Source organism: Neolamprologus multifasciatus, chromosome 20 (genome assembly GCF_963576455.1).
Source record: "Neolamprologus multifasciatus chromosome 20, fNeoMul1.2, whole genome shotgun sequence".
NCBI lineage: Eukaryota > Metazoa > Chordata > Actinopteri > Cichliformes > Cichlidae > Neolamprologus > Neolamprologus multifasciatus.
The window spans coordinates 15,600,657-15,628,417 of record NC_140458.1 but is presented as its reverse complement, the minus strand read 5'-3'; the positions used below and the strand labels follow the sequence as shown (position 1 = coordinate 15,628,417).

The window sequence follows — 27,761 nt, the reverse complement described above, 5'->3', positions numbered from 1 at the left end:
AAAACATGAAAAATCAAGTTAAGACAAATTATGTTGCAGTCTTCCTTTATCAGCATTTTTTCCTTGGGATATCAAGTTCTTATTCTGTATCATCTTGTGCCACTTTGCACTGTAACACATGGATCTTGTAAATAATTGATCCAGCTAACAATCTGTCTCATTTCTCTCCCTTCATCCCAGGAGTGGTACCCTCATTTTTTTGTTCTGACCAGCAGTAAGATCTACTACTCAGAAGAGACCTCCAGTAACCCGGGAAATGATGATGAGGAGGAGCACAGAGAGGTTAGTAGGTCTGATCTGCTGCTGAAGTACAGAAATTATTTTTGAGCGTGAACATTTGTTCGCATTGTTCGTAATTTGATGCACTTTTAATATTTAGAGGTCTGTGGGAGGCTCTTATTTAGAGATAAAGTATGTGGATACACATAACGTGAACACATCTTGAATCTTCCCAGGTGTCCTATGGTATGGATCAACATGTGACAGAGAAATGGTTTCATGGAAAGCTTGGTGCTGGGCGGGATGGACGGCAGATAGCCGAGAGGCTGCTGTCTGAGTACTGCCTGGAGACTGGAGCTCCTGATGGCTCCTTCCTAGTTCGGGAGAGCGAGACTTTTGTCGGAGACTACACTCTGTCTTTCTGGTAAAGTACACATATTTTGTATTTAAAAAACATCTATTGGATTTCAGGATGGAAAAGGTAATTTAGGGGAAATCACTTTTAAGTATAGGAAACTTTAACTTGTATGCCGAAAACTAGCACGTGTCACTAAAATATAACCAAATTTAAGTGTCGCACTGGCAGATCAGTCAGTGATCATGGCTGTCACAGTGTGACGTGTGATCTGTCTGATATTATGAGCTCTTTGTGAAAGGAGGGCAGGACAGATCAGTCTGTCTGTTATTTACCTGCAAGCTATGGGAACAATGTAGAGATGGTATCACAAGGCAGTTTGTTAAAGATAAACAAGAGTTCACGTGTTCTTAACTTGTAATCAAACTGGAAGAAAAACTGACCTTTCATTGTTTCTCTCTCTCTCCATGCCTCCCATCTCTGCAACAGGCGCTCGGGGCGGGTGCAGCACTGTCGCATCCACTCTCGTCAGGAGGCAGGCAGCCCAAAGTTCTACCTGACTGACAACCTGGTATTTGACACGCTCTTTGCTCTGATTACACACTACCAGCAGGTGGCGCTGCGCTGTAATGAATTTGAGATGAAGCTGACTGAGCCGGTACCTCAGACCAATGCTCACGAGAGCAAAGAGTGAGTACACATATGCATTTTCAAAGATTACTGAGAAAGTGCTGAATTTATTACGTGATGTGCATCATATTTTTGTTTTTGTTTGTCGCAGGTGGTACCACGCCAACCTCTCCAGGAGCCATGCAGAGAACATGTTGATGAGGGTTCCTCGCGATGGGGCTTTTCTAGTCAGGAAAAGGGCAGAGCCCAACTCCTTTGCCATTTCATTCAGGTAACTTAGTTGCCAGTTTAAATCTTAGATGATCAACATATTGAGTGTAGATGCACATAAATGCCTTGGATCACTGTTATTTAGCAGAGTTCTCTCTTTGGGTTTCTTCACAGAGCCGAGGGTAAAATAAAGCACTGTCGTGTGCAGCAGGAGGGTCAGACCGTGGTGCTGGGCACCTCAGAGTTTGACAGCCTTGTAGATCTTATTAGCTACTATGAGAAGCACCCTTTGTACCGTAAAATGAAACTACGCTATCCCATCAACGAGGACACACTGGAGAAGATAGGCACTGCTGTAAGTACCACATTATACAGTCTACAAAGGAAACGTCTGGCCAGTGAAAAATGCTGTATTGTTTCATGCCATTATGCTAGTTTCATTCTGTGGTGAAATCACCACCAGCCTAGCAAAAAGAAAAACAAACTCATAATGTATTGCCCAATAGGAGCCAGACTACGGGTCACTGTATGAGGGAAGGAATCCAGGCTTTTATGTGGAGGCTAATCAAATGCCAACATTTAAGGTAAGAGTGCAGGATGGAGAAATCGACGGTTAGCTGAGATCTGCAACATCAACACTTGGACATAAAAACATGACGTTACCTTGTGTGCTGTCTTTCAGTGCACGGTGCGAGCCATGTATGAGTATAAAGCCCAGAGAGACGATGAGCTTTCCTTCACTAAGAATGCTATCATCTCTAATGTGGAAAAACAGGAAGGGGGATGGTAAGTGAGTGGCATCAAATCCATTCAGGAAGTAGCTCTTAATTATTAATTTAGACTGCAAATACGTGCTTAGCATTAGAGAACTACGGTAAATGAGTGAATGACACATTTAAAATTCTCTTAACAGTCCTGGGATCATTTTCTAAATATGAAACGCTTCTAAATATTTACAAACCACATCCCTTGTCTCTTTACCCCTCCCGCCTCTTCTTCTTTCAGGTGGAAGGGTGACTGTGGAGGAAAGAAGCAGATGTGGTTTCCGGCAAACTACGTGGAGGAGATCAGTCCGTCAGCAGCCGAGCCTGATAGAACTGTGAGGATCAAACCCTTAAAACGAGATGCTTACTCAAGCACATTTTTTTTGTATTTATTTAAAGAGAAATGAGTACACCTGCTCCCACCACAGTGAGGTCATTCATGTCTTCATTCACAAAGATACATATGTGCTCTCTGTTTTCTGTCAACAGGAGATGACAGAAAACAGTCCTCTTGGAGATATGCTGAGAGGAAGTCTTGATGTGTCTGCCTGTCAGATTAGTAAGTAGCACCTTCGCTTCCTGTAGCAAGTCATCTTGAGAGCAGTAAACCCCTACTAACTGCTTTTAAAAATAAATTTAATTGTAGGACACAGTCATCACTAGGGCTGGGCAAAACGATTATTTTCCTAATCGATGAATCTAGCGATTTAATTTTTCAATCTGATTCTGTTTTGATTTGATTCGATTATCGATTATTTCCCCATTATTTGACTTGTATAGCAATTTCACATTTACTAATTTATGTATCTTAATGAAAAACACAAATTTCTTAATTTCAACACCTTTTAATAAAAAAATTGCAAAATAAAGTTGTAGTAGTAGTACAATCTTATATCAGAGATAGCATTTAACAAGAAATGAAATGTGCAAAGTGCATAGCCGTCGTGCTTTTATCATAGGCCATTTCCACCTTACAAAGCCGGCAAACGACTGAATCACTTCTTTTTCTGTTAAAATATCCCCATACTGTAGAACTGCGTGTTCGGGTGGAGTGATTTAAGTTGACTGCGGCTGCCTCACTCGTGTTGCCGCTACTCACTGCCGCCATGTCTGTTTTGAAAGTGACGACGCATCGACGCACATTCTTTTTACGTCGACGTATTTTACGTGACGCGTCGTCCCGGCCCTTGTCATCACTCTCTTTATTGTTATTTTTCTCCATTATCAGCCTCTTAGTTTAATAAGTCTTCTCTGTTTTTATTATTACTGTTGTATTTCTCTCCAATTTGCATTTGATATGTTATTGACATCCTGCAGCCTAGTCAGTACACCCATATTAGTTCTGGCACATGCTGCCTTGCATTGTTAACCCGAGTCCGTTTGTCCATCTGGGTGGCTCGTTGGCACCATCTAGTGGTAGTATGAAAGATGAGCTAAAAATGCTCAGAAAGTAATTGCATTCATTTACAAAAACATGAATGTTTTAATTTAAAAAAAAAAAAAATTCTAAAAGGGATTATTTGGTTTTATATAATCCTATCATCCTTTAAAAAGAACTCCTTGCTGAATGTTATCACTTATTGTCTAATACTGGATGATACAGATGGTTTACAATAATTGCTATGGATTTGTCATCTTGGGCTCTTCTCAGGTGGTTCTTCTCCACCATGTTTTCTTCCTTATGGTCTGTTAGTCTAGTATGTCCATGATTTCAGCACCAGCCTCATTTATTTACTTTTTTAAAACCGTCATTACTTCCATTTATTGGTTCCCTTTTTCTAACTTTTTTCTTTTTCTTTCTCTTCAGCTGTTCGTGCCGAAGGGAAAGGCAGCAGGCCCTATGTTTTCACCCTGACACAGAGTACCCCTGTGCGGATAGGCATACCGCTCGACATCGCTGCAAACACGCAAGAAGAGCTCAAGGAATGGGTGCTCAAGATCCGTGAGGTCACCTTGACCTCAGAGGCCAAGGTAAATATACAGAAATAATATGCTTCACATGAAATGCACTCACACTTTGGGTTTAAGCTGAGCAGTGATGTGCCTCACTGTTGGTACTACTATATTTATACTTGTGCCATGTCTGTGGCCAGATAGAAGAGGGGAAGATGATGGAAAGGAGGAAGAAGATTGCACTGGAATTATCTGACCTTGTCATCTACTGTAGGCCTGTGCCATTTGATGAAGAAAGTAAGAACTATGCGCACTCACTCGCCTGCACACGTAATAAAAAGAAAAACACCAAATGCAGATGGGGTCACATTTCTCTTTTGTCGTCGCCTTTTTTTTTTTTTTTTTTTAGAGATTGGCACAGAGCGAGCCTGTTTCCGGGACATGTCATCCTTCCCTGAAACCAAGGCAGAGAAATACGTCAACAAAATCAAGGGGAAGAAGTTCCTGCAGTACAATCGGCTGCAGCTGTCCAGGATCTACCCCAGAGGCCAGAGATTAGACTCTTCTAACTATGACCCGCTCCCCATGTGGCTCTGCGGATCTCAGCTGGTAGCACTTAACTTCCAGACAGGAGGTATCTTCTCTTCCCTTTTGAGAGCAAAGCTGGAAGACAGACAGTACATTTCATTTGTTTACGTGCTTTTTACATTTTTTTCCTTCTATTCCTTCCTCTTTCCTTCCCTGCAGACAAGCCCATGCAGATGAACCAGGCCCTGTTCATGCTGAACGGAAGAAGTGGCTACGTCCTTCAGCCGCCCATCATGAGGGACGACAACTTTGATCCCTTTGACAGACAAACACTACGGGGTGTGGAGCAAGTCAGTCTAGAGATTGAGGTACAGTAGACTGAGGACTGGATTTTTCTGCTTTCGGGTGTGATGCAGTTGTGCAGAAACGAGTCTTCCCTTCATCTCTTTGGGAGAAATGAAGCGGGTGGTGGTTATGGAGACAGACAAGGTGAAACTGACAGGTGGTGTTTTGTTAACAGTGTGATTGTAGTTGCCCACTGGAGCAGCAGCAGTGATTGTACTTTACAAAACCTAGCAACCGATTGCTAAATACATTCCCCTTTAGTTACAGACGTAATAATATTTTTTGATTAAAGGTAACTCACTTTTCATAAATTATGAATAAACATTCATGAACTTGTTTAGAAATCAAGTCAGGAAGCTCATTGTTGTTTCTTCACTGTGAGACTCACTGACTGCTTCCATGGGTGTACTGCAAACACTGCTCGTAGTCATGCTTTTAATTACACATGTATAAAGGAGGAGTTCAACCTGTAGTTCAAACACTCAGTTAGCAATTGAGCAGAAAAACACATTATAAGATGTCACTGATGGAAAAGCATTGTGTGTTTGTTTGTAGCAACATGTTAATGTAAACAAAAATTCCAAAGACGTAATCGCTTTTTGTCCTCTGAAGGTCTTGGGCTCCCGGCATCTGCCCAAGCATGGACGTGGCATCGTTTGCCCTCTGATTGAGATCGAGGTGTGTGGAGCGGAGTACGACAGCGCCAAGCAAAAAACAGACTCTGAAGGTGAGCGCTGCTCTTATTTAAACACAAGTTCCTCTGCCAGTAAAGTCAGGCCCTGCCAAAACTGGGGAGGAAGAAGAAAAAAAAAAAAAGCAGTTGCTGTTTACTGGATATATTTTCTCGTGTAATTTCCTGTATGGTCTTAGGAAAAACAGGAAGTTATACAAACAACTGTGCCATGTGTGGGAATACAAAGGGAAAACATTGAAACTCGCACAGCTCTCATCAGGTCGTTATGACAGAAGAAACACCTTTTTTTTTGTTTTGATGGTTTAATGCATAGATTTTGTTTGCTACATACTTTGATGTGGATATTGGGAAATTTTACTGCAACCTATACTCTTTAAAATTCCCATCAGTGAGTAAGGACAGGATTACTTTAGTACAAATTTAAGAAATGTAATCTATACTTATAACTACTTTTTTTTCAGTATATTACTAAAAAGCGGTATATCGGCATATTGTACTGTGGGCTCTAGCAGCATTTGTTCCCATTTATATTTATTTGCCTGTACTGGTTGTATACACACTTTTTAAATGTCAATCATTTTATCAGTGAAGTTCATCTGCCCTTTGAATTTGGCACTTATTCAAAACTAGGTCATCAGATAACTTCTGTTACTTTAGATGGCAGATTCCGATGTAAGCCCAGCGCATATTTATCTTTTAAATATAAATACATAAACATAAACTCAAAATTTTAACACATTTGGCATTTCCTTCTGCTGTTTTTTTTCTCACTGCTCTCTGGTTCTACAGAAAGGGCAGCGAGCCAAGGAAAAATAATTTTCTGTTAATGACATACTCTTTTTTTTTTTTTGTCCTGGAAAGGGTTTTATTTCCGTGTAATGTAGAGGTGCAACCTTTATCTAGCAGCTAATTACAGAAGTCTTTATACTGCTGTTACAAGGGAAATATAATTGCACAAATGTTAGAGAATTGAGGATACACGCTTTACATTTTCAATATTTCTTTTCTTCTGTAGCTGATAATGGTCTCAATCCCACTTGGCCGAGAAAGACATTCCAGTTCACTGTGTGCAACTCTGCTTTTGCCTTTCTGCGTTTTGTGGTGTATGAGATCGACATGTTCAACGACCAAAACTTCCTGGCTCAGGCCACGTTCCCCATTCACGGGCTAAAGACAGGTACGCCTTCAAAATGTGTTCTCTGTAAATAGTTTTTACATGTTTTGTTGCTGACTTTAAGTATCTCAGGGTCTTGTTTGAGGTGAGGGGTGAGTAGAGCAGGGGATTGAGTGTAAAAGTGAGTTTTACCAGTCAATCTACATTTATCTGCTCACTTACGGGCATGAGCTTTGGTAGTGACCAATGCAAGCACTGGAAATTAGCTTCTTCTATAGCGTGGCGGATATCTTCCATAGAGAAGGGTGTAAAGCCGCTACTCTTTCATATTAAAAGGAGCCAGCTGAGGAGTTTCACATATCTGACTAGGATGCCTCCTGGGCACCTCCTAGGTGAGGTGTTCTGGGCATCTCCTGTTGGGAGGAGGCCCAGACTAAAAGCTGGAGAGGTTACCTCTCGACTGGTTTGGTAAAGTTTCGGTATCTTCCCTGAAGACCTGGAGGAGGTGGTGTTGGCTTCCCTGCTTAGACTGCCTCCCCAATTGGCAAAAAATGGATGGATGGATCTTTTTGCAGACCACTAAGAAAAAAGAAATAAATAAATCCTTTGCTTCTGTCTTTATAGGTTACCGGTCAGTACCTCTGACGAACAGCTACAATGAGGACCTGGAGTTAGCTTCTCTGTTAGTCCACATGGACATAACCAGAGGAAGGGTGAGCGCCACAATGTTTGTACTGTCAACAAACCACTCAAAAACATGCAGACACAACTTGAAGAAGGCCAAGCTGACATATTGCTGACAAATTAGTAATGAGTGCCGGGAAAGCCAGATCTTGGTTTTTATTTATTTATTTATTTTTAATTTTCTGTTTTTTAAATTTTTATTTTTTTTATGGAAGAACAAATAGTCAAATGAGCTTTACACAGATTTCATTACCTTTGGATCAAGGTAAACGTACTCTTACCCTGTTTCATGACTTTATGTAAAGCTAGGTGAACTAGCATGTAGCTATACAGTTACTGAACAAACATGAGAGTGCCTTTACTTTTTGCATCTAACCTAGGTTTTAATTTCCATCGTGTTTAATTTCCTGTATGTTAATAATACCACAGGACAGCCTCTTTTTTTGATTCTTACTTTAAAAGCAGGGGTGAGTGTACCTCATGTCTTAGTAGTGATAGTATACTGTACATTTATCTGAATTAAAGGATTTGTATGAAAAACAATTAGCTACTTACTGGTGCAAAAATGTAAGGGCAGTGACATTAAAAAAAGAAGAAATGCATCACTATTTTAACACTTAAACCATGAGCCCCAACCCCATCACACCCTCTGTATTCAAACATAACCCTTCGTTTAACCAAGCCCACCACCCCTGGCTGACTGAGCTTTGGGTGGGATCGCACAATTGAAATACGAGCAGCCACAAGCAAAAAAAACCCAAAAACAAACCACCAAATGTATAGTCACACATTAGCCGGCAGGTCTGCAATGAGATTCGTTAGATAGTGAATGGTGCAAAACACCCAAATGGGCCATAAAAGGCTTCCATGTATGAAAAAATGTCTCCCTTGGGCCTCTCAGTACAGCGGACTGATGTTTCTGTGTACAAAAGGTGAACGCAATTATTTTTGTTTAAAGCTAATGCTTCATTAGTGGTCCCAGAATTTGCTATTAGTGGGCATTGTTGCAGGGGACTCAACTGCTTTTATCTCGAGCATCGATATAAAGCGCAGATTTGGAAAAATTAGTCCTTTTAAAAAATACTTCCGTTTGTCTGAGTTAAGTGCTTGTATGTTCTTTGTCTGTAGCTGCCTCCCTCAAATTATTTCTTAATCCCTCCCCAGCTTTTCTTCACATTTACTTTTGCCTTTATAGTTCATCTCATGGTCTTGAATGACCTGACAAAATTATAAATGCAAGACTTTAAGCTCATCTTTGATTATACAGAGAACCACTAGTGTTTACTCCTTTGTTTTGTTTTTTATTTCAGGATGAAAACGGTGAGGTTCTCAGCCCATTTGCTGCAGTCGGGGCCTCATCAGTGTCGGCAACAGCTCAGTCAGTGCGGGAGCGTTTTGGGGAGCTGAGCTCAGTCTCCTCAACGTCCTCCAGCATGTCTCCTTTGCCTCAGTCTCCAGCCCAGGCCATGGCCTACAGAGGTAGGGAAGGCTCTTTTGAATCCCGCTACCAGTCCCCCATAGATGACTTCAGGGTGTCCCAGGAGACACTGCTGGACATGGACGCGCAAAACAGAAGGTGTGTGTGTGTGTGTGTGTGGTGTGTCTCTCTTTGGGGTGTTAGATGCCTGTACAGAGTGTTTTGGACGTGTAGAAGATTACAGACATCATCCTGTCTTTGTCTTCACTTCAGGATCCCACGGAGGACCAGAGTGGAGAACCGTGTCTAAGTCCAAGCCAATCAGGACGCATTTCTGTTGCAACCCCCCCTTCCTCCTCCCCATCCCCACCACCCAGTCGCCTCTCCCCTGTACCGATGATGTCACTGACTGCTGTGAACAGTTTCCATGGAAACGCCCACCACCGCTTTGGCCTACATTTCAGGCAGCTCTCTCTCCCTCCATTCGCCCAACCCCCCCACCCCCCCACCCCCATTTTCTCTCTCTCTTTCTCTCTCTGCCCCTCCATCCCTGCTGCCCAGCCTCTCTTCACCACTTGCCAGACGAGAAGGTGAGGGGGGGCATACTCGGACATTAGAGGGGCGAGGGGGGGTCACTAAGAGGAAGCTGACCGCTGTGGGCAAGAAGAAGAAACGACATTCACAGTAGAACAAAAAGCAAGACTGAAAAAGTTCCAGCTCTGGCCTGACTGTTTATAATCTCTCGTGTTTTCAGTGTGCACAGCTGCTTAGTTTGAAGGCTAAGATGAAGAAAGGGGACAGTTATAGAAGGTATCAGTTTGAAACTGTTTCCAGTTACGTTTCTTTGCTCTTCTCTATTTGCCGAATATGAATATATATATATGTATATGTATATATACACATATATATTTATTCCTGCTGTGCTGTTGGCCAGAGAACAGCACCAGCTCACCTGCTCTCAAAGAGCTCCTGTCTCTATGTTTTTAATTATTACGATTATTTAAACCTTTAAACATTCATAATGTGATTTCTTTTTGTTATGTACATGTGTAAAACATGAGGGCTCTCACTGCTTTTAAAAACATTTCTCTTCTCTTCTCTTCTTAGTTTTTGTTTTTTTTGCAGAGGAAATAGTGTGCCTCCAGCATATCTCCTACCCTAAACTTGGAGTGATATTAAATTTTTGTTTTATGTTTTTTTTTTTCCTGTTTGTGTTTGGAGCAGTGAGAGAGCAGATCATATGTTATGCCTGCACATATACACACTTATTTCTAACCTACATTCCAGGAAAAACAAAAAGTGCACATCATTCCGTGTTTGCTGCGTTTCACACGCATTTACAAGCCAGTGTGACACATTGAGACATGTCCTGGGAATCCAACACCTCACTGTGTGACGAAGCAGGACCAGGGATAAACGTTAAGCCAAAAAAAAAAAAAAAAGGTCTTATTGTGAGAAATGTGCTTTTTATTTTTTTTCCTTCCACTTCTTACTTGTACTACCAATGTGTTACAGGCCATATTTACAGATGTCCTGTCACTCAGAGGGACGAGTCACAGGGCTGTGGGTTACAGCTAAAACATTATCCTGTTCACTCCCCTCAGCAGTGGTTATTATTTAGTCGCAGTCAGACATATTGGTTTGAGGGACATGAATGTGTGCCTCAAACTACTATAAAAATAATCTAATTAGATTAATTTACAGGGAACGCTGTAAATGTTTTAAATTTGTCAGTGCGCCATGATTACTGTAATTATGATGATTGTAATAGTTACCCTTTTAACTATGCAGCCCTTTGTTGCCAGGATTTATGAAGCAGTGGATACTCCTTTGAACTCAGATTTCACGTCGTAAAATTATGTCTGGCCACTTTATTCTGAGCATTTTAATTTGTTCACATTATCTCTTGGCGTAATGGCCACAGATCGGGGACAGTTCATATTAAAGAAAGTGTGTTTTGATTACAACAAATATGTATTCAAATGGTTTTGAGGTTCTAAGAAAGTGTTTTACTGTAACCAAACAGTTTTAGATATTCTTTGTTTCTTGTTTTGTTTCGTTTTTTAGTTAAAAAGGAAATCTGTATTGACCAGCAGTGGTTGAGTGAGAAGGGTTGAGTTGCCAGTGTTGGGAATAAAGTAATCGTGCCATCTGGTACCCATCACTGGGCCACAGCGACATAAAGGACCGTTCGTGTTTGTGCTGTTGTGGTATTTTTGGGCAGTTTTGTCATAGCTACATGCTGCTTCCCAGAATCCAGTGAGGATTACACTGCCTAAGAGGTAATTAAATTGCCACTGCCCTTGGTTTTATTTGTAATGAAATGTGCAAACAAAACAAGAGGGAAAAAAATAGAGGCTTTGTGCAAAACACTGACTGATGGATCGAAGCGAATGCAGAATGCTACATTTCATTATTGTGAACGTTTGTCCAGCTGGTGGATCAGGACCTCCCTTGTGTATTGTGCAGTTAAAAGTTCAGGGAGATGTTCTTTCCTGTGATTCTGGGGTAAGAGCAAGATTGACATGAACAGGCAGAGTTAAAGCTTGAATTTTTCTTTGTTTTTTTCTGTAGCTCATTTATGGATGACAAAGGTAATCTGCACCTTCATTGAACCCAGAAGGAGCACTTATGGTGTTATCTTTCCAGGTTTGTACCCAAAACAGTGTTTTCTCTGCTTGTAAGTGGTGACTATGTGATGTAAGCTCAATATTCTTGCTCAGTGTTCAGTCACTGGGGCACACCTAAGCCATATGCTATGATTAGAGGTAAAGGCAGGGTCAGGAGTGAATACTTGAGGTCTCAAAGAAAAAGACAAAAATGTTGCATTTGCACCCCCATACTAATCCCAAAGCTCCTCCGTGTAACATTTATTTCTCCCATGGATAAGAGCTCACCCTCCAATGCTGCATTGCTCTCATTGCTGAACTGTCTGCTAATGTCTATGTGCCTCGATCTGTGTACACATCACATTGAAGCCACGTCTTTCACCTGCCCCGCTGGGCATAAATCACCTGCACAGCCATGGTACACCCACACAGGTGCTGTCACTTTGCTTCTCTGCACCGTGTGAGCCTCTACAGACCACGTTTGACTGACACGTCCCCGACTGTACTGTTCACTTCTGTCGAGACAAAACGTACTCCCGCCAACCTGTAATGAGCTCTAATCTGCCAGAATAACCGAGAACACCTGTGTGGGTGCACAGAGCCCTTAACTGTAATTTGAGTTTTGCATTTTTGTTTTTCTCCAGTCTTGTCTGTTTAGTTAGTGACAGCTCCATTTACAACCGCCTTTCTGTAATGTGCCTAAATATGGAGAGGAAGAGTATTCATCTTAATTTTGCCTTTCATATGAAACATATTCAAGCCTGAAAAGTAAATAAAATACTTATTACTTATACATCTTTGTTAGCCTTTCTTTTTTTAATGTGCTGGTGTGACTCGGTGAGGTTAATTCTTTTCGGTTCCAAGACCAAAATGTAAGTGCAACAGGTGTCACTAACTACACTACGCCACAGGAAATCTGTACTGTAGTTTCAATATGAGAATGTGTGAACAGCAGCCTGAACGTGACCAAAGTGTTGCTGTACTGAAAGTTTATTATCAATACCTTAAACCCAATTATCTGAAGGCAATTCTACTGTAAAAGAAACATAAGTACATTATTGGAAAACAGGGCAAAAGGCCATGTTGTGGTAGATACACCCTACTCGTATTGAGTTAGACTTGCGTTCTTGCTAAACTGGTGTAATTCTTTGTGGCAAAATTATTAGGTTGAGAGCTGGCGCCTGATTTCAGTACACTGAAGTCATTGTCATGTTCAAGAAGCTTTGTGATATGGCGCGTTATCAGCCATCAGAAGCCATTGGAAGATTGGTCCTGGGATAGACCGCAGCAATACTTGGGCTGTGGCACTGAAATGATACTCGGTAATAACGGACCTAAAGTGTGACAAGACTACATCCCTCACACCATTCATTACATCATCGCTCCCAACCTGAACCTTTGATAAAAGGGAGGATGGAGTCATGTGCGTATTGTAGCCCCAGTTTCCTAATCTTAGCTCAAAGGATTGGCACCCAGTGTGGTCGTCTGCTGCCCAAAGATGCTCTTCCCCATACCCTCGTTGTAACAAGTGGTTACTTTTGTGGCTGTTGCCTCCCACTCAAAGAAGTCGAACCATTCTCCTCTGGCACCAAAAGGCATTTTCACCCAGGGAACTGCTGCTCTGGATATTCTTTTTCTGACCCTAGACATGGTTGTACGGGAAAAAAAAAAATCACAGTAAATCAGCAGTTTTTCAAATACTCAGACTAGCCAGCAGGTGTCCAACTCCAGTCCTCAAGAGCTACTGTCCTGGAGCTTTTAGATGCATCCCTACTAAGACACACCTGAATCAAATAAATGGGTTGTTTATCAAGCCTTTGCCAAACTTGATGGCCTGCTGAAGAGGTAATCCAACCATTTGATTCAACTGTGTTAGAGTAGGGATGCATCTAAAAGCTGCAGGACAGTAGCTCTTGAGGACTGGAGTTGGACACCCCTAAACTAGCCCATACAACTACACTACTTTTAAAGTCACTTAAAGTCAGTTTGAACCTAAGCATGTCATCTTGACCATGTTTACATTGGCTGATTAAAGATGTGTTAATAAGCAATTACAACAGTACCTAATAAAGTGGCTGAGTGTTTGCAACAAAGCTAGCTCGACAGGGGCTTAAAATTACTTATGAGGTAAATCTTTCATCATAAGGTTCTTATTTGAGGTTTAGTCCTCTTAATTTGCCTCAGTGCTGTAAGCCATGTTGAAAACTTTACTTATGAACAGACACACTGAGCCACAGCTTTCTGACATTGCTTTTATTCTGAAATGCCATCTGTAAAAATTATACATCAAGCCTATGGAACTCTGGTAGTTCACAGTTTGTTTACAGTGTGATTTATTTTATAACAAAGTCTCATAAAAACAAATATACGTACATATCCGATACGTAAAGAAGCACTTGATGCTACAACACAAACCGTATGTCATGTAGTCTAATATACTGTGTCACTTTTTTGTTTGTTTGTTTTAGACTCTAAAGGGTGCTTGCCCTCTTTGGATGAAACAATCCCCGATGTCGTCCCACGCTGAGCAATTTCATGTTAAATGAAAAGTATGTACAGATACGAAAAGTGTGAACAAAAACATGTTCCAAAATAACCTCGGGTTGAATGAGCGTCAGTGCTGCTTTTCACATTTGTTGCTGTGAACAGGGCAGCTAGCACATTTCTAAAATAAACTGCAAGCATGAAGTCAGAGTTTGTGACGCAGGGGGAAAAAAAGCAGCATGAAGACGGCACAATGGGGAAAATAAGGTTGATTTGATTTACGTTAAGGCCTAGGCAAGCACCCTGCAGCAAAACTGCAGTTTTTCGTACCCCAAAAAACAAACAATGAACAGTCTCAACGCTTCACTGAATCGTGTCTCAGCTTAGTCGATAAGAGTCCAAACCCAACCCCCACCTGATCAACATCTGCCAAGTTTGCAGTCTCAAACACACTTTTCCCCCCCCCTCTTCTTCTGCTTCCACACATCCACCCCTCTCTTTTTTTTTTCCTTCCCACCCCTTTCTTTACCCCCATCACAGCAGGCAGTTGGAAAAAACATGGCAGCAAAACGCTGTCAGCCTGAACGCCTACACTGCCACCTCCACTCCTGCACCTCAGTGTCTACTTTCTCCTGAAGGGAAAATGGCGGAGGGGAGTGGAGAGTTGTAGTGGAGATCTAGACAAAACTGGAGAAGGAGAGAAGGGAGTGGGCGGCTGGGTGGGTGGATTTTGGCGGGGGCGGAGGGGCTGCTATAGCGTCCATCTCATGTAGGCGGTTTGGGGGATGTGGGGTGTCATGCCCACCTCGAGGGGTGTGAGCGGTAAGGAGAGACAGAGAGAGGGAGAGATGGGTGGGGGGGAGTAGGGGGTGGGTGGGTGGGTGGAGGTGGCTCCAAGATCCATTTCCTTCCAGTGATCTTGTTACAAACGCATCTGCCGTCTTTTAGTCAGGCTCCCGGAACAAAGACCACCTGCGATGTCAACTCCATCCTCGCACAAAAAGGCCTCTTCAATCAGTTCCTGTTGCAATTAAAAAAAAAAAAAAAAGATTTAAAAAAAAAAGGAAAAAGAAATTAAAAATCTGTCACCCTGACAACACGCTCCAGAAAGCACGTCTGAATTTCCTTCATTGCTACACACAGTGTGCTGGAGTTACACAAGCACTGGTTTGAAACAAAAACCTGCCACAGCATGCCTCATTACTCATAATTATGATGAATGTGTGTGTTTGTATATTCTATCTTAGCGCTTCTGTATCACCTGAGTGACGATTATAAACATTCAGGTGTGTTCTAATTATCACCTTTTAACACCTAAACCCTGCCACAAAAAAAATAAATTGTTACGGAGGCGCAAATAATATTTTCATAATGAAACACCTTCTGCTTCTGCTTTTAGAAGTTCTGCAGCTTTTCTTTAGGTGTTTAATTGCTCAAATCAGGATATTTGGTCAGACCCTGCAGGGAGAGCTTACGCTCACGCTGATGAAGATTACCTTTAGTAGCATTCACAGTCTCGTCAGCGTTTGCGTCCTCTGCTTCTGTTGCGACACTGCACACCGACACCTCCATTTTCTCCTCCATCCCACCTCCTGCCTGCGACTCTGGAGGGGAGGATCCTGTTGTAGGTGGCTCTGCAGCCACACCTGGTGCAACCGGTCGCGTTCCTGTTGTATGAGCAGCGGCACTGGTGGCGGCAGTTTGTTGCAAAGATGCCTTAGTGGTAAACCAGTGTCGCACCAAGTCTGTTGTCAAACTGCTACTCTGAGCAAGTTCCTGCAACTGTGCATACAGAAGGGGAATCAAGAGGAAGGTTCACGGTTATTTTAGGTGCAAAGTGGACTCATAGATGACACATTTCACCTTTTCATACTCATACCTGTTTGCAACAAAGTTCTTTTAGAATTTAGACAGTTTCCCTTTAATGACATGTTATTGAAAAAACCCTCAATATATTGCAATAATATTACATCTTACACTTGTCTAAAACGTCTTATTTGATTTTCAATGAACTCTAAAGTTTTAATATCATATGTACATATTTAGTTCATATTTATTTAGGAATCAATAAAAATCTGAAGACAGATGCTGATGCTAAATGGCAACAATCATATTAAGGCAAAAAAAAAAAGAAAGAAAAAAAAAGATCAAATGTGAAGATTTTTTGCAATTTGAAATGTTCATCAAAGATCCTGATGTTCACATGAGCCTGCAGCTCAGTTTACGTGACTCATGAACACAAGTGTAAATTTGAACAAAAATGTAATATTGTAATAATGATGTCTGTTCACACAATGGCATTTTTTAAATCTCTTTCACTTTTTTGTCAATGCTCTTTAAAGCTACTTACAGAGATGGAGAGAGCAACACGATCAAATTTTAGCCACATGTGCAAAAAGAAAAAAAAAAAAATGCTGCACTTGTAGCTATGACTTTGTTTTAGTTCCTCCTGACACCAAGAACGAGTTCAGAGAGAGATCGAGAGATCTCACTCCTGTCCAGACAGGACATGAAAAATGCATTAAAAATGATGAATGCATAAATAATTTTTATTGCAATTTAGAAACAGGCTGGATTACACAGTTGTTCACTAAAACGTACATGGATTGAAATCGATTTGCAAATGCTACTAGGTGACACACTGACAGATTAATAGAAAGGAATGCACGTCTCAGAGCGGCTTCAGATCACATTTACATATATTTACTTATAAAATAAGATAATCCACACACTGCTTTGTTGGTGAACTGTATCCAGAATTACATCACATGATACCGTTGTATCCTGTATTTCCTTTTCTTGGTTTGGAATAAATGCATTTTACTTCAAGTATAAGTAAAATGACCACGAAACAAATAAACAAAAGCATCAATTAGCAAACATGTTTTTTTCTTCTAAAAAGCCTAAGCTTGAGCCCAGTTCTACCAATCAAATTCCAACAGACCCTTGAATGCATTCAACATTTTCACTGTTTGCAACCCAAAACCTTCCTTATGACCTCACAACATCTCCAATCAAGCACATAATCCCATATCCACTTCCTGGATTATATACAGGAGTGTATAGAAAGACGAGTGGGGTTAATTTTGTTTGAAGTGTGTTGCCAGAAAAACAGGTAAATTAAAATATATAAAGCAATACTTTTGCCTTCGCAGGTCAACACTGAAAGAATTGATGGGAAAATAACATTTTAATCATGAGTAAACCATACACACCAACCAGAGGAGATGATTTGCTAAAATAGCAAATGCCCCTAACAGTACATTGATATAACAGGAAGTGAGTCAGGGTTTTTCTATCACATATGAGGTTTCAGTTATTTACACCTAAAATCCCCAAAATATATATCTAATGCAACAGAAGCATTTTAAAAGTGAAACTCTAAAAGCCTAGTGTGACTTTCAGGAGTGACATGCCTGTATAATTAGAGGATATGCTGTCAGCTTTTATAAAAGCAATAGTACAGAGAAATCGCTTGATTCTCAGGTTCCTGTGTTTCTCAGCTACGGAACTATAAAAAAATGTTTGTTGCTGTTGATACCTGTGAGTCTTCCAGCCTTCCGTGGACGTCAAGGTGAGCCTGGAGGACGTGCACGTTCCCCTTCTGTAAGTCTTCCTCCAGAGCCATGTTCTGGTACGACTCCAGCCACTTCAGCTGGCCATTCTTCTGCACATAACGGCAATCTCCGAACCAGCGCACCACTTCAGGCCTGGGCAGCCCAGTGGTTGAGATGAGTTCATCGTACTGAGTGGCGCTAGGCCACTGGGTCCGAGCGTAAACTTGTTTCAGCAGATGCAGCTGGTCCGCTGTCTTCTTACCTCGGACGCCTGTGGGTTTGGGGGAGTGAGCTGGTTTGGGTGTTGGCGTGGAGGTCTGCGATGTTTTGGGGGTGGCAGATGAGGCAGGACCCAGGGAGGATGCGGCCGTACTATCCAGCCCTTCGCTCTCAGTTTTCCCATTGGCCTCTGTCACCTTCAGCATCTTCAGATTTATTTTAATAGGGTTGACTTTTGGTTCCCCTGAACTTTCATCTCTCTGCCTCTCTTCTCCATCAACCTCGATATCCTCACCCTCCTCCTCCTCTCGCATTGCCCGCTCAGCCTCCTCTTTCTTTTTCTCAGCTGCCACTCTCTTCCTCCTCTCAGCAAACCAGCCGTGGATTTCTCTTCTGGTCATCTTGGTCTCAGACCGCAGTCTATCCACTTCCTCGCCTGATGGGTCTGGGTTCTGGGAAAAGCTGCCCTCTAGGGCTTTAACCTAACATAATAAACGCAAGTTAATTATTAGTGTCTTTTTTTCGATGAAGACAAAGAACTGGCATCTGTGAGATATCTGATTAATGATTTTGTTATTCAAGTTAAAAATAAAAATAAAACTAGCATCCGTAACAGTTCAGACAGAGTGAGATATTTAAAGACATCATCTTTGTAGTTTAAAAAAACAAAACAAAACTCTGAATACCTCATTTTACAATTTTTCAAGCCTTCCAAGACCAAAAACTAATTCACTTATTCATCTTATAAGGTGTGCATTGAAAGAAAATAAAACATATCCTCTTTTAGATTTGAACTTTACTGCTTACATTTCACTTGCACATTCAAGTTTGTTGTGGTAGTAGCAGCTAATGTAGATGAAGTCTACACCCCCGGAGACACACTATTTATCTAATTTTGTGCAGCTCCATCTGGAGCCACAACTCTTACAAATAGAAAGCTGATCTCTTCTGCATTTATAAACAGACTTTGATGTGGAAATCCACAGAACTGAGTAATCACGCAAAAGGAAACCTGGCTACCTGCTAAGCTTATTACACTTATATTACACAGCAAGCTTGCGTAGTAAGGCCTCACCTGGTGGGGTTCTCTCTCCTTGTAGCGGATGGCTGTGAAATCAGGTGATGGTGGCCTGGGGAGTCGGCGGGAAGGTGTGGTGGGAGAGGTGGGTGTCTGTGATGATGCAGATGGGCTCAGGGGTGCAGCGCTGTGTTGGGGAGTTTTCGCACCAGAGTTGTTGCTACTTTCTGACAGATCGATGGGGTTGGCACTGCCAGCGGCACTTGTTCCTGGCGTACTCGGACTGCTGCCCGTTCCGGGTGCGGTGGTGGGTTTAGTCTGTGGTCCTGAGCCGGCACGTGTACCTTTGAGGTTGCGAAAATGGTAGCGCCGGTCACTAAACCACTTGCGAACTTCTCGCACTGTGAGCCCCGTCAACGCAATGAGCCGGTCCACCTCCTCCTGGTTGGGAAACTGGCACACCTGAAAACTGTCCTTCAGGGCATTGAGCTGCTCCTGAGACTTTTTGCCTTTGTAAAAGCTGGGATCCAGGAAGGGGTTGACGGGCGTCCTGGATCCCAGCGTGCTGCTTGAGGCAGATGCAGGGGATGGGGAAGAAGACTTGGAGGCAGGGGAAGAAGCCTCCTCCATCTTCATGGGTGGGGAGTCACTGGCAGAGGGGTCGACGTCATCTGCGCTTGTCTCACTATTTTTGCTGCTGTTCCCATTATCATCTTTGCTCTTCGGTAAACTGTTGCCATTGACGGTTTTGATGTCTGTGATGTTTTTGCTTTCTGTGGTTACTTTGTTGTCACTCTGCAGCACGCTGGTGTTGTTGGCATTGCTGACATCTGCGTTCTTGGCTTTTACATGCCCAGTTGCATCCCCATTGCCCTTGTCGCTGGAGTCAACATTACCGCTGCTGTCTTTACCATTGACACTGCTCACCTTAGCATTACTATGACTACTGCTTCCCAAGCTGAGGTTGATCACGCTAGTTTGACTGCTGCTAAGAGCACTGCTAGTGCCCCCTCCCCCACTCCTACTACTATTACAGCTGCTAATGATATTCGTTCCTGTGCTGCTGCTTCCCACTGACCCCACCACCATGCTCACACCTTTGTCTGCCACCAGGGCCGCTGCAGGTCGGGCCTGCATCATAGGTCGTGCTGCTGCCTGGGGCTTAGGTGTGACAGCTAGAGCAACAGGAGTACTGTTAACCTGGATACCGTTTGCCATGACCGGCTGTGTGACGATTACCCCTCCTTGACTGACGAGAGACCCCTGCAGGATGTGAGGGATCCCTGTGGCCCCAAGCGATGCAGGCAGGACTGTGATGGTTTGCTGGGCTGGGCTGTGGTGACTCTGTGGCTGGTTGTGAGAGTTGGAAGGTGCCGTTTGAATTATGGTGTTGAACATCTTCCTCCTGGCCTCCTCTATCTCTTCAGGAGACCAGCTGATGCCTTGCTTCAGTCTCTGGGCTGTGAACCAGATCTTGATCTGCTCTTCTGGGAACTTTGTGACCACAGTCAGGTAGCAGAGCTCAGCTTTTGTGGGGTACGGAAATTTGCTGAAGGAGGTCTTCAGGAAGGAAGAGGAATCCATGGAGGCACTGTAGGTAGGGATGCTGCTCAAAGGAATCATTACCTGAGAAAGAAAGATTGAATATCAGCCACTGATTTTACATTTAAAAATTCATAAGATTTGGATAGAAAGAATTACCTTTGGGAGATTTTCTGAGGAGGAAGTTGAGGAACTGGAGGAAATATTTGAGGAGGCGGTGACTGGCGCAGAATGATGAAGGTTTCTGTTTTGAACTACTGAAACCACCTGGAAAATAAAACATTCAAGAATCAGAACAAGTGACTCCAATAAAAAATATATATTTTTAAAAACATGTTTTATCTAAAAAAAAACAAAAACAAAAAAAAAAACAGGAGAAATAAAAACTGACATTTACCTGTGTGATTGGTGTCTTTAACATGGGTAATGCTCCTGAGCCATTCACTATCTGGATTGCTGAGGGAAGTGTGACCTTAGTTGTTCCATTGTGGACAATCGTAGGAACATGGGCGACTGTTACTGAGGCAGTTTCTTTTCTCTCAGTCTCTCTAGATGCAGAGATAGTGTGTCGGTCTGAGGACGCCTCATCTGAGATTGGGTGAGACACCACAATCCGTTTAGGCTCCGATTTGCCCTTCAGCATCCGCATAATTGGGGTTTTAGTGATAGAAATCTCACTGTCCTTCCCGCTCTCGGGCCCAGCCACCAGATGTTGCTCCACAACCAGCCTCCTGTCTCTCTTTCTCAGCCGCAGAGTGGTGTTCAATGTGCTGGGGTGAACCCTGGCGTTGTGCAATGCTAGGCCCTCAAACTTGGGTGCTGAAACCCCACAGCTGACACAAAAGAAGCTGGGGTCAGCACGGAAGTCTGGGTGCCCGGAGTAGACGTGATCCAAAAATAAGTTAAGGTCATGCGTTTCGAAATTACAAGGCTTACATGTGTAACTGCCTGCACCATCTTTGACTGCATCCCCCGCCTCTGGTTTGGAAGACTCTCCAGGGTCTAAGGGGCTCTGTGTGTCACTGCCAGAAACCCTTGGCTGACAGAGAGCAGGAGAGTCCTGCTCAACCTCCTCTAAGGGGCGAATAATCTTGCTAGGTATCATACAGGGAGTGGACGACTTCCTTTTGCTGGCCATGGTGTGAAAAAAAATGGGGCTGGGGGTGGGAGGAGTGGTCAAATGGCTGAGAGTGAGGTGTGAAAAAGAATATGGGTTTCTCGTTGACTATAGACCAGGCATGGGGGAAGGGGGGTGGCGGGTCTTGTCCGTGGGTCCACTTGTGGTTATCACTTGAGTTTTTCGGAAAATCCTGCAAAAAGAGAGTGAAACACTGATTAGTTTGTCAATCACCAGCCAACAGTTTAGTCAAGTGGTTTGGTGAGTTACAAACACACAAAAAAGAGAAAATTTACATTTTAAGTGCAAATGAGTTGGGCGACTGAGAACAAATGAAAAATCTTACTCAGCGCAGCAAAACCCAGGTCCATCTCAGCGGAGGAAAACACATCATTGCTGACGTCGTTTCCAGGTAAAATGTCAACAGCACAGGTAATAAAGGACACCTCGTGGAAAGATTGAGCTCAAGCGCTTTAAAATCCACAGATCTTGCTGCTCAAAACCTCTGATCACAGAAACCCAGGGCTGTCTCTCTTATGAAGGCCTACACACAAGCTCACTCTGCATCTTCACTGATGGCTTGTAGAGAGAGCTCCTGTCCTACCCCCTTCTTTCCCCTCCCCCCACACAACTCGGTCTCACTTCCCCTCTTTCAGACACACCCCCAACAGAGAGGGCACATTCTGTATTTTTTTTTTTTTTTTTTAAATCCAGGGCCTCTGTAGTTTAACTGAATATCTTTATTTAAATTCCTACAGCAATATAGTGCATGTAACATCTGGGCAGTTGAGCAGTTCAGATGAACAGATGTTCTGCGGGAAAATGGCTCCATCCTAACAATGGTACACATTGTACAGACAGGAATCACACCTATATAAGAATTCAAATCTTAAAACCTTCACAACACCTCTTAGATTCTTTGTCTCCATTAAGAAAAAAAAAAGATTCCTATTGGAAGAATTTTCCCTCTCCTTCCTTCCTTCGCACAGAGAGGTAGTGATGCAGTTCTAGAGGACAGCTCTAGGGCAATTACTCTCCCAGTCACTCTGCCCTGACATGACACCTCATGCGCAGAGCAGCAAAAGCTCAACAAAGTTCAGCGGCTTAGAGAGACACAACAGGAAAATGCTTAAAATCTCACCCAGTCCAGCCCAGATACTTCACCAACACATCCAGTTTTCACATTTCAGCGCTCAAAAGCTTAAACCCTTTCGTGCATGCAAGCAGAACAATTCCATGCTCATATTAAACTTGGCTGTGGGTGAGGGGGTGGTATACCTTCAGATGCTTAGCCTCATTGTGCACGAGGCTGTTCACTTATGACAAGGTGAGCAGCAAGCTCGATGTCTCCATTCGACAAATCCGCTAATGATGAATGTCCTCTTTCTAAAGTGCCCACAGACACATTAGCAGATCTTCGATTTGCCATAGAAAAGATCACAGTACACTAATTCAAAACCCAGTAAACTATTGCACGACGAGGGCTCCAACTGTGACCGAGCACAGGTATGTAGAGTTGACTCTCCTGCACTCAGAAGCCTACGACAACCCAGACAGAGGAGGCAAAAGCAGGTTAAAGTTCCCATCATCTGCTGTCTGCCTTAGTACTGCTAATAGTAAAATGTTTTCTGAGCAGTCTGTGAAAACATTGATGGACTCAAAATAAATTGTATCTTCTTTGTTTATTGTATTTTATTTTTTTGAACAGTAAGACTGGTCCCCTCTCTTTGGATCTGAATGTGAGGGGTTAACAGGCAAATTAAGTTTGCTACTGTGGAAGGAACGTGATGCCCCTTGTCCCCCACCCCACCCCGCGTGCACCAACTTGGGCTGTCGTGCACCCCTTCGACTCCCCCTGCCATTGAGTTCTGCATCAGGGGGCACCACTCTGCCAAGGCTGGCTGGTCACATGACCGACACAAAGGCTTATGGGTGGGCAGTCTCAACCATCAATCACGTGGTTCTGCTGGGTGCGGATGGCAGGCGAGAGGAGAGGGACAGCGAATGGGAAAGGACGGTGGGGGATGGGCAAGTCGGTATGGGGTGAGGAGAGTTGTTAACTATCGTTGAGGAAGCACTGAGGTGTTTCAGTGAGGAATTTTCCTACCCGATACCCCCCTCCAACTAGCCTGCCCAACCCTGCCTTCCCCCGCGCTTCAAAGCCCCCTTCTAGCTCCAAACTACAATCACAGTCCTTCCCTCTCCTCCCTCCCTGCTGCACTGCAAAAGCCCAGAACATTCAGCCAGCGGACATAACCTGGAGTCCCGCTTCAGCGCCTGCATGCGGCGTGCACACCCGTGCAGTCAGCAGGCATGTGCAAAATAATCACTAACACTAAGACACCCAGCAAAACACAATGTCAGAGCTGCTAAGTATGTAATCCTATTTCCACGACTGATCAAAAGCTGCAAACACTGACTGACAGACAGCAACTACCAACTTTACACATCACACTATGATGGGCCTGTGAAAAATCAAAAACCACATCTGTGTGAACACAACTCCAGATAAGCCCTGGGCCTCAGCGAATGCGAAAGCAACCAGCAGAGACGCAGAGGCCTCTCTCACTCTCTTTCACACACACATACAGCCGCACACAGGTGAGCATCAAAACAGCACAAGCCCGAGCTATAATTGGCGAGTCGAAATGGGCAGCTCATGCCAGGATCAGATGAGCTCTCTGTTGACTCATGGGTGTGAGCGCATCAGCTGAAAACTTTTCATTTGAATGCCGCACATGCGTTAACTGACCATGCAGGGGGCGGTGGGTTTGTGTCTGTTATATGTGTGTGTCAGCATTTGCATGTGTTGGTTTCCTGTGAGATTGAGAGTAGAGGGGGTGGGGGGTAGGAGTGGGGTGCGTGTGAGCTCTTGGTGAGTGTGTGTGTGGGGGAGGCTGGCTGCATGCCTCTGTGTGAGGCTTGTTTACTGAGGTAGTCAGGCTGCAATTTTTCCTGTGTGTGAGAGTCAGAGAGCTCTCCCAGTGACACACAAAGACATTATTTTTGACCTCATGGTTCATAACCTATATTATTCTATGTGTCATCATTGGCTCAGCAAGGCGTGACCTCCTTTCATCCCGTGGCCTGACTCTCATCTAGGCTGGGGATGGATCCTCTGAGCACAGACCAATAATAGCTCTCTCTCGCACGCACACCTTTGTATAGCTTCACACAAACTAAACTAGTCATCTCGTCACCTCGCTGAGAATGCAGGTGTAGCACTGATGTGTGCGTGTAACAAATGTTCTCCCAGTAGGATGACGAAAAGGTGTACAGCACAGGCAGCTTTCTCCTAGTTTCCTTGCTCTTCCTCGTCTTCTTCACCCTCACTTCCCCTCCCTTTCTCCAACAGCCTCTGCACCCTCTGCTTCCCCTCCCTCCGCTTCCTCCTCTCAGAGCAAGTTTGGCCCAGGGAGACAGGTCGGCAGCGCCACTGGTGTGTTACTGTCCCCATGGCAACCACCTCCTACCCCCTCTTTCTCTCTCCTACCAGCTCATTTCTCTGAAGTACACGCATGTGGGTAAACACGCACACATCTCCTATGCCATCCAGTCTCTGGCTCTAGCGGGGCTTGTTTGTTCCACACGCCCCTGTCAGTGGTATTTGGAGAGTCCCTGCCCTGCTCCTATTTCAGTGCCTCCCTCACACGGTGTTCATGTCTCCCTGCTAGGTGTGGTCGCCGTCGCCAAGGCACATTACTCTCCAAAGCTGATGGCGTCTCTTCCTGTTAACTCAGTGTCTGTGAGTCTTGGTTCAGGCATCTGCCCGGGCTACTGCTCTGGGGCTCCTGTGTTTTGCACAACAGGGCCCTAAAGTCACACAGGGCTCCTGTAGTCACTGTAGGCAATGCAGCCATGAGCGCATAAACAGGCCTGGCCTATCTGCCTGATGCTATCCTTTCAGGAGATGACAACCTCTCACCCCTGTGCGTTTTCCCCAAGCCCACCCTCAAAAATAAAAATCCTACGCCGTGTTTTGTTCTGCCTCAAAACAAACAAACAAACAAACAAAAAAACACCTTAAGCTGCTAACCTTCTCTCATCAATCATTTTCAGGGTCTTGTTCACTCATACACCCCTGCTCTCGAACAACCCACCACTAGAAATGCTCACAGGTTCTCTGCAGCCCAACTTCTTTCCACTCCCTCTTCGGCTCGCACACAATGCAGGCAACAATCAGAGCACCTCTGAGCCTCAGTGACAGCGCAGTGTCATTTTCATGTGATCCTGAGTCTCAGGTCAAGGGAGCGTGTGGCTGTGTGGGTTGTGCGCGGCCGCATTGCTGTGTCCGCTGCCGGTGCATGCGTTAAAATTGGGTTGCTGAGAGGGGAGGGAGAGAAAAATGGCGGAGCACCATGCCTCTGTGCTGTCCAACCTAAAATGGCTGACATCACAAGCTGTTAACCAGCCAAGCAGAGCCAAGAGGCTGCTGCCGCTGCTGACCCAGACCTGCTCGCTGTGGCTGTGCGAGTGGCTTGCTCTGCTCTTCCCCAAGAATGTGAAAAGGCTCTTCAGTAGCAGATGACTCCTGTTTTTGATTTTTTTTGTGTGGCCATACTTGGTAGAGATCTGTAAATAAACTGTCTTACATGGGTCTGCAGGCACAGATGTGATGGAAAGTCATTACCTACAGACTGACACACTCCAAGAATTGTTCAGCTTTGTTAAATCATCAGCACAAATTTAATACTTAACAAGGGTTGCCAGTAAAGCATTTAAAAAGTTGTCTAAAATATGCAAAGGCACCATGGATTTTAATAAGTGACGTACTGATTAATCCTTCCACACAAAGCCACTCAACCTGTGTCAGCTACTAACCTAAATCTGAGGAAGAGAAAGGGAGGAGAAAGGAGGGAGGGAAACAGGGCCCAGGAGGTGGAGGTGGTAGTGATGATGATGGCAGAAGAGGAGGGAGGTAGAGTGTACTATTGACTGAAATCTACAGCCATCAGCACACCAGCACAAAGAAATACAGCAAGATAGTAACAACAATAACAATACTAATCATCACCTACAGCTCCCCTCACAGCTGATCCACGTGTGATCTGAGCAGCAGTGTGGAAAACCTGGCCTGTTTCTAAAAGTGTAAAAAGGTGAGCTGGATTAAGCTAAGTGTCCGTGCCTGGGACTCACGTGGACGTCAAATTAGCGGTGTGGGAAATCTTTGCTCTAATCCCTGCAGTCAAACTCACTCATGACAACAGTGAAATAACAAATAAGACAAGTGGCTGCTAGAGAACAACAACAACAACAAACCCAGCTGGTGGAAGAAAAAATGGTGTGATTTTCATTTAAAACCAAGGTCCACACACATAGATTTTTCAAGCTAAATTTAAAAAAAAAAAAAAATAGATGGTAGATGTATGATGGAAGTGATTGGGACTTTTAAAAATGACTCTCAAACTTCTTCATTCATAGCACGGATTGACGGATTGGAAGAAATTTAGGAAATTCAGCGCATTGTTTTAGGACATATTACAGGATTTTTTCCGGGTAGGTGGGTGGGGGCCACAGTGCACCCTGACAACATCTAATTGGCGCTAATTTGCTGATTAATCGGCGATATTCCGCGAAAATAGGAGGTACAATAAGAGTCTACGCTGCAATGTTTCGGTCCCTGAGCGCAGCAGCGTCAGATATTTCCGAAAAATGATGCGTGTTCATCTTCCGCTCAAGTTAGGCGGAGTGAGCCCCAACTTAAAGGGCTTGTCTGCATTATAGGTTTGAACACTACGACCAATTCATACCGGAGAGAGAGAGGAAAAAAGGTAAGCCGTGCCCCCCTCCAAGCTTTTAAAAAAACTACTCTCTCTACCACCCCCCCAGGTTGGCTGTCGCCATTTTAAGCAGGCGACATGCAGCTGGCCAGCGCCGCTGAGCCACAAGCCCGTAAAGGTAAGACAGCTCGCGCACAAGTTTAGGAAAGGTGAACACTTAAGTAAATGCGTATCAGTGAAGCACACTCACCTCGCTTTGTCGGAGCTCAGCGTATGCATCGCAGGTATTAAAAAGTTTACACTGGTGCGGGTTCAGTGGAGCCAGACACGGACGGGGTCGGCGTTGGGCTTCTCTGATGGTAACTTATAGGTGTAAGGACCCCTCTGACAATCGGCCGCTGATAATAATAAACGTGACTGGAGCCGGACCGGTCCCCCCCTCCCTCTCACAACAACAACGGCCCCTCTCTTATTTTTTGCGCTTGTTTATTTCGAGTGGCTCTGTGTTACAGCAGGCAGTGAAAGGGGAGGAAAATACGACGGACGTACCGAGGGAAGAGGCAGACACGTGACGCCGACGTCACTGACGGTGGAATTGGCGTGAGAGCTCGAGCTCCGCCGAGCACAGAGTATGAAGTGACT

The 27,761-nt window shown here is 43.9% G+C and overlaps 2 protein-coding genes across 3 annotated transcripts in view; one reads left to right on the top strand and one right to left on the bottom strand.

The window, feature by feature from the left end:
* The window catches only part of plcg1 (phospholipase C, gamma 1), a 27,672-nt gene extending 15,417 nt beyond the window's left edge, over nucleotides 1-12,255 (top strand). Inside the window, exons 16-33 of the mRNA XM_085145728.1 lie at nucleotides 181-282; nucleotides 456-643; nucleotides 1,064-1,264; nucleotides 1,356-1,475; nucleotides 1,589-1,769; nucleotides 1,921-1,998; nucleotides 2,097-2,200; nucleotides 2,420-2,513; nucleotides 2,668-2,737; nucleotides 3,986-4,149; nucleotides 4,272-4,368; nucleotides 4,481-4,705; nucleotides 4,819-4,967; nucleotides 5,557-5,671; nucleotides 6,654-6,815; nucleotides 7,377-7,465; nucleotides 8,747-9,012; nucleotides 9,127-12,255. Of these exons, the coding sequence (XP_085001854.1) occupies nucleotides 181-282; nucleotides 456-643; nucleotides 1,064-1,264; nucleotides 1,356-1,475; nucleotides 1,589-1,769; nucleotides 1,921-1,998; nucleotides 2,097-2,200; nucleotides 2,420-2,513; nucleotides 2,668-2,737; nucleotides 3,986-4,149; nucleotides 4,272-4,368; nucleotides 4,481-4,705; nucleotides 4,819-4,967; nucleotides 5,557-5,671; nucleotides 6,654-6,815; nucleotides 7,377-7,465; nucleotides 8,747-9,012; nucleotides 9,127-9,163 (2,442 nt within the window). The 3' untranslated portion in view covers nucleotides 9,164-12,255. The remainder of the gene's footprint in view (nucleotides 1-180; nucleotides 283-455; nucleotides 644-1,063; nucleotides 1,265-1,355; nucleotides 1,476-1,588; nucleotides 1,770-1,920; nucleotides 1,999-2,096; nucleotides 2,201-2,419; nucleotides 2,514-2,667; nucleotides 2,738-3,985; nucleotides 4,150-4,271; nucleotides 4,369-4,480; nucleotides 4,706-4,818; nucleotides 4,968-5,556; nucleotides 5,672-6,653; nucleotides 6,816-7,376; nucleotides 7,466-8,746; nucleotides 9,013-9,126) is intronic.
* On the bottom strand, nucleotides 10,029-27,761 carry zhx3b (zinc fingers and homeoboxes 3b). Of its 2 annotated transcripts, none has more exons than XM_085145729.1 (7): nucleotides 27,370-27,761; nucleotides 20,680-21,592; nucleotides 20,442-20,549; nucleotides 18,798-20,366; nucleotides 17,488-18,204; nucleotides 15,443-15,728; nucleotides 10,029-14,967 (listed from the first exon to the last, which is right to left on the bottom strand). In XM_085145729.1, the coding sequence occupies exons 2-7, from the start codon at nucleotides 21,418-21,420 to the stop codon at nucleotides 14,957-14,959; spliced, it is 3,432 nt and encodes a 1,143-aa protein (XP_085001855.1). In that variant the 5' UTR covers nucleotides 21,421-21,592; nucleotides 27,370-27,761; the 3' UTR covers nucleotides 10,029-14,956. The 2 variants fall into 2 exon arrangements, with proteins under 2 accessions (XP_085001855.1, XP_085001856.1); XM_085145730.1 differs by lacking the exon at nucleotides 27,370-27,761 and adding an exon at nucleotides 21,746-23,200.

Bases quoted from the DNA above. Each gene is read 5' to 3' on its own strand.
- zhx3b (XM_085145729.1), bottom strand. From the start codon at position 21,420: ATGGCCAGCAAAAGGAAGTCGTCCACTCCCTGTATGATACCTAGCAAG. The intron at 20,367-20,441 runs GTAATTCTTTCT...TTTCTTTCTCAG, and splicing joins CCTCAGAAAATCTCCCAAAG to GTAATGATTCCTTTGAGCAG. The intron at 15,729-17,487 runs GTATCAACAGCA...CTGTATGCACAG, and splicing joins GAAGGCTGGAAGACTCACAG to TTGCAGGAACTTGCTCAGAG.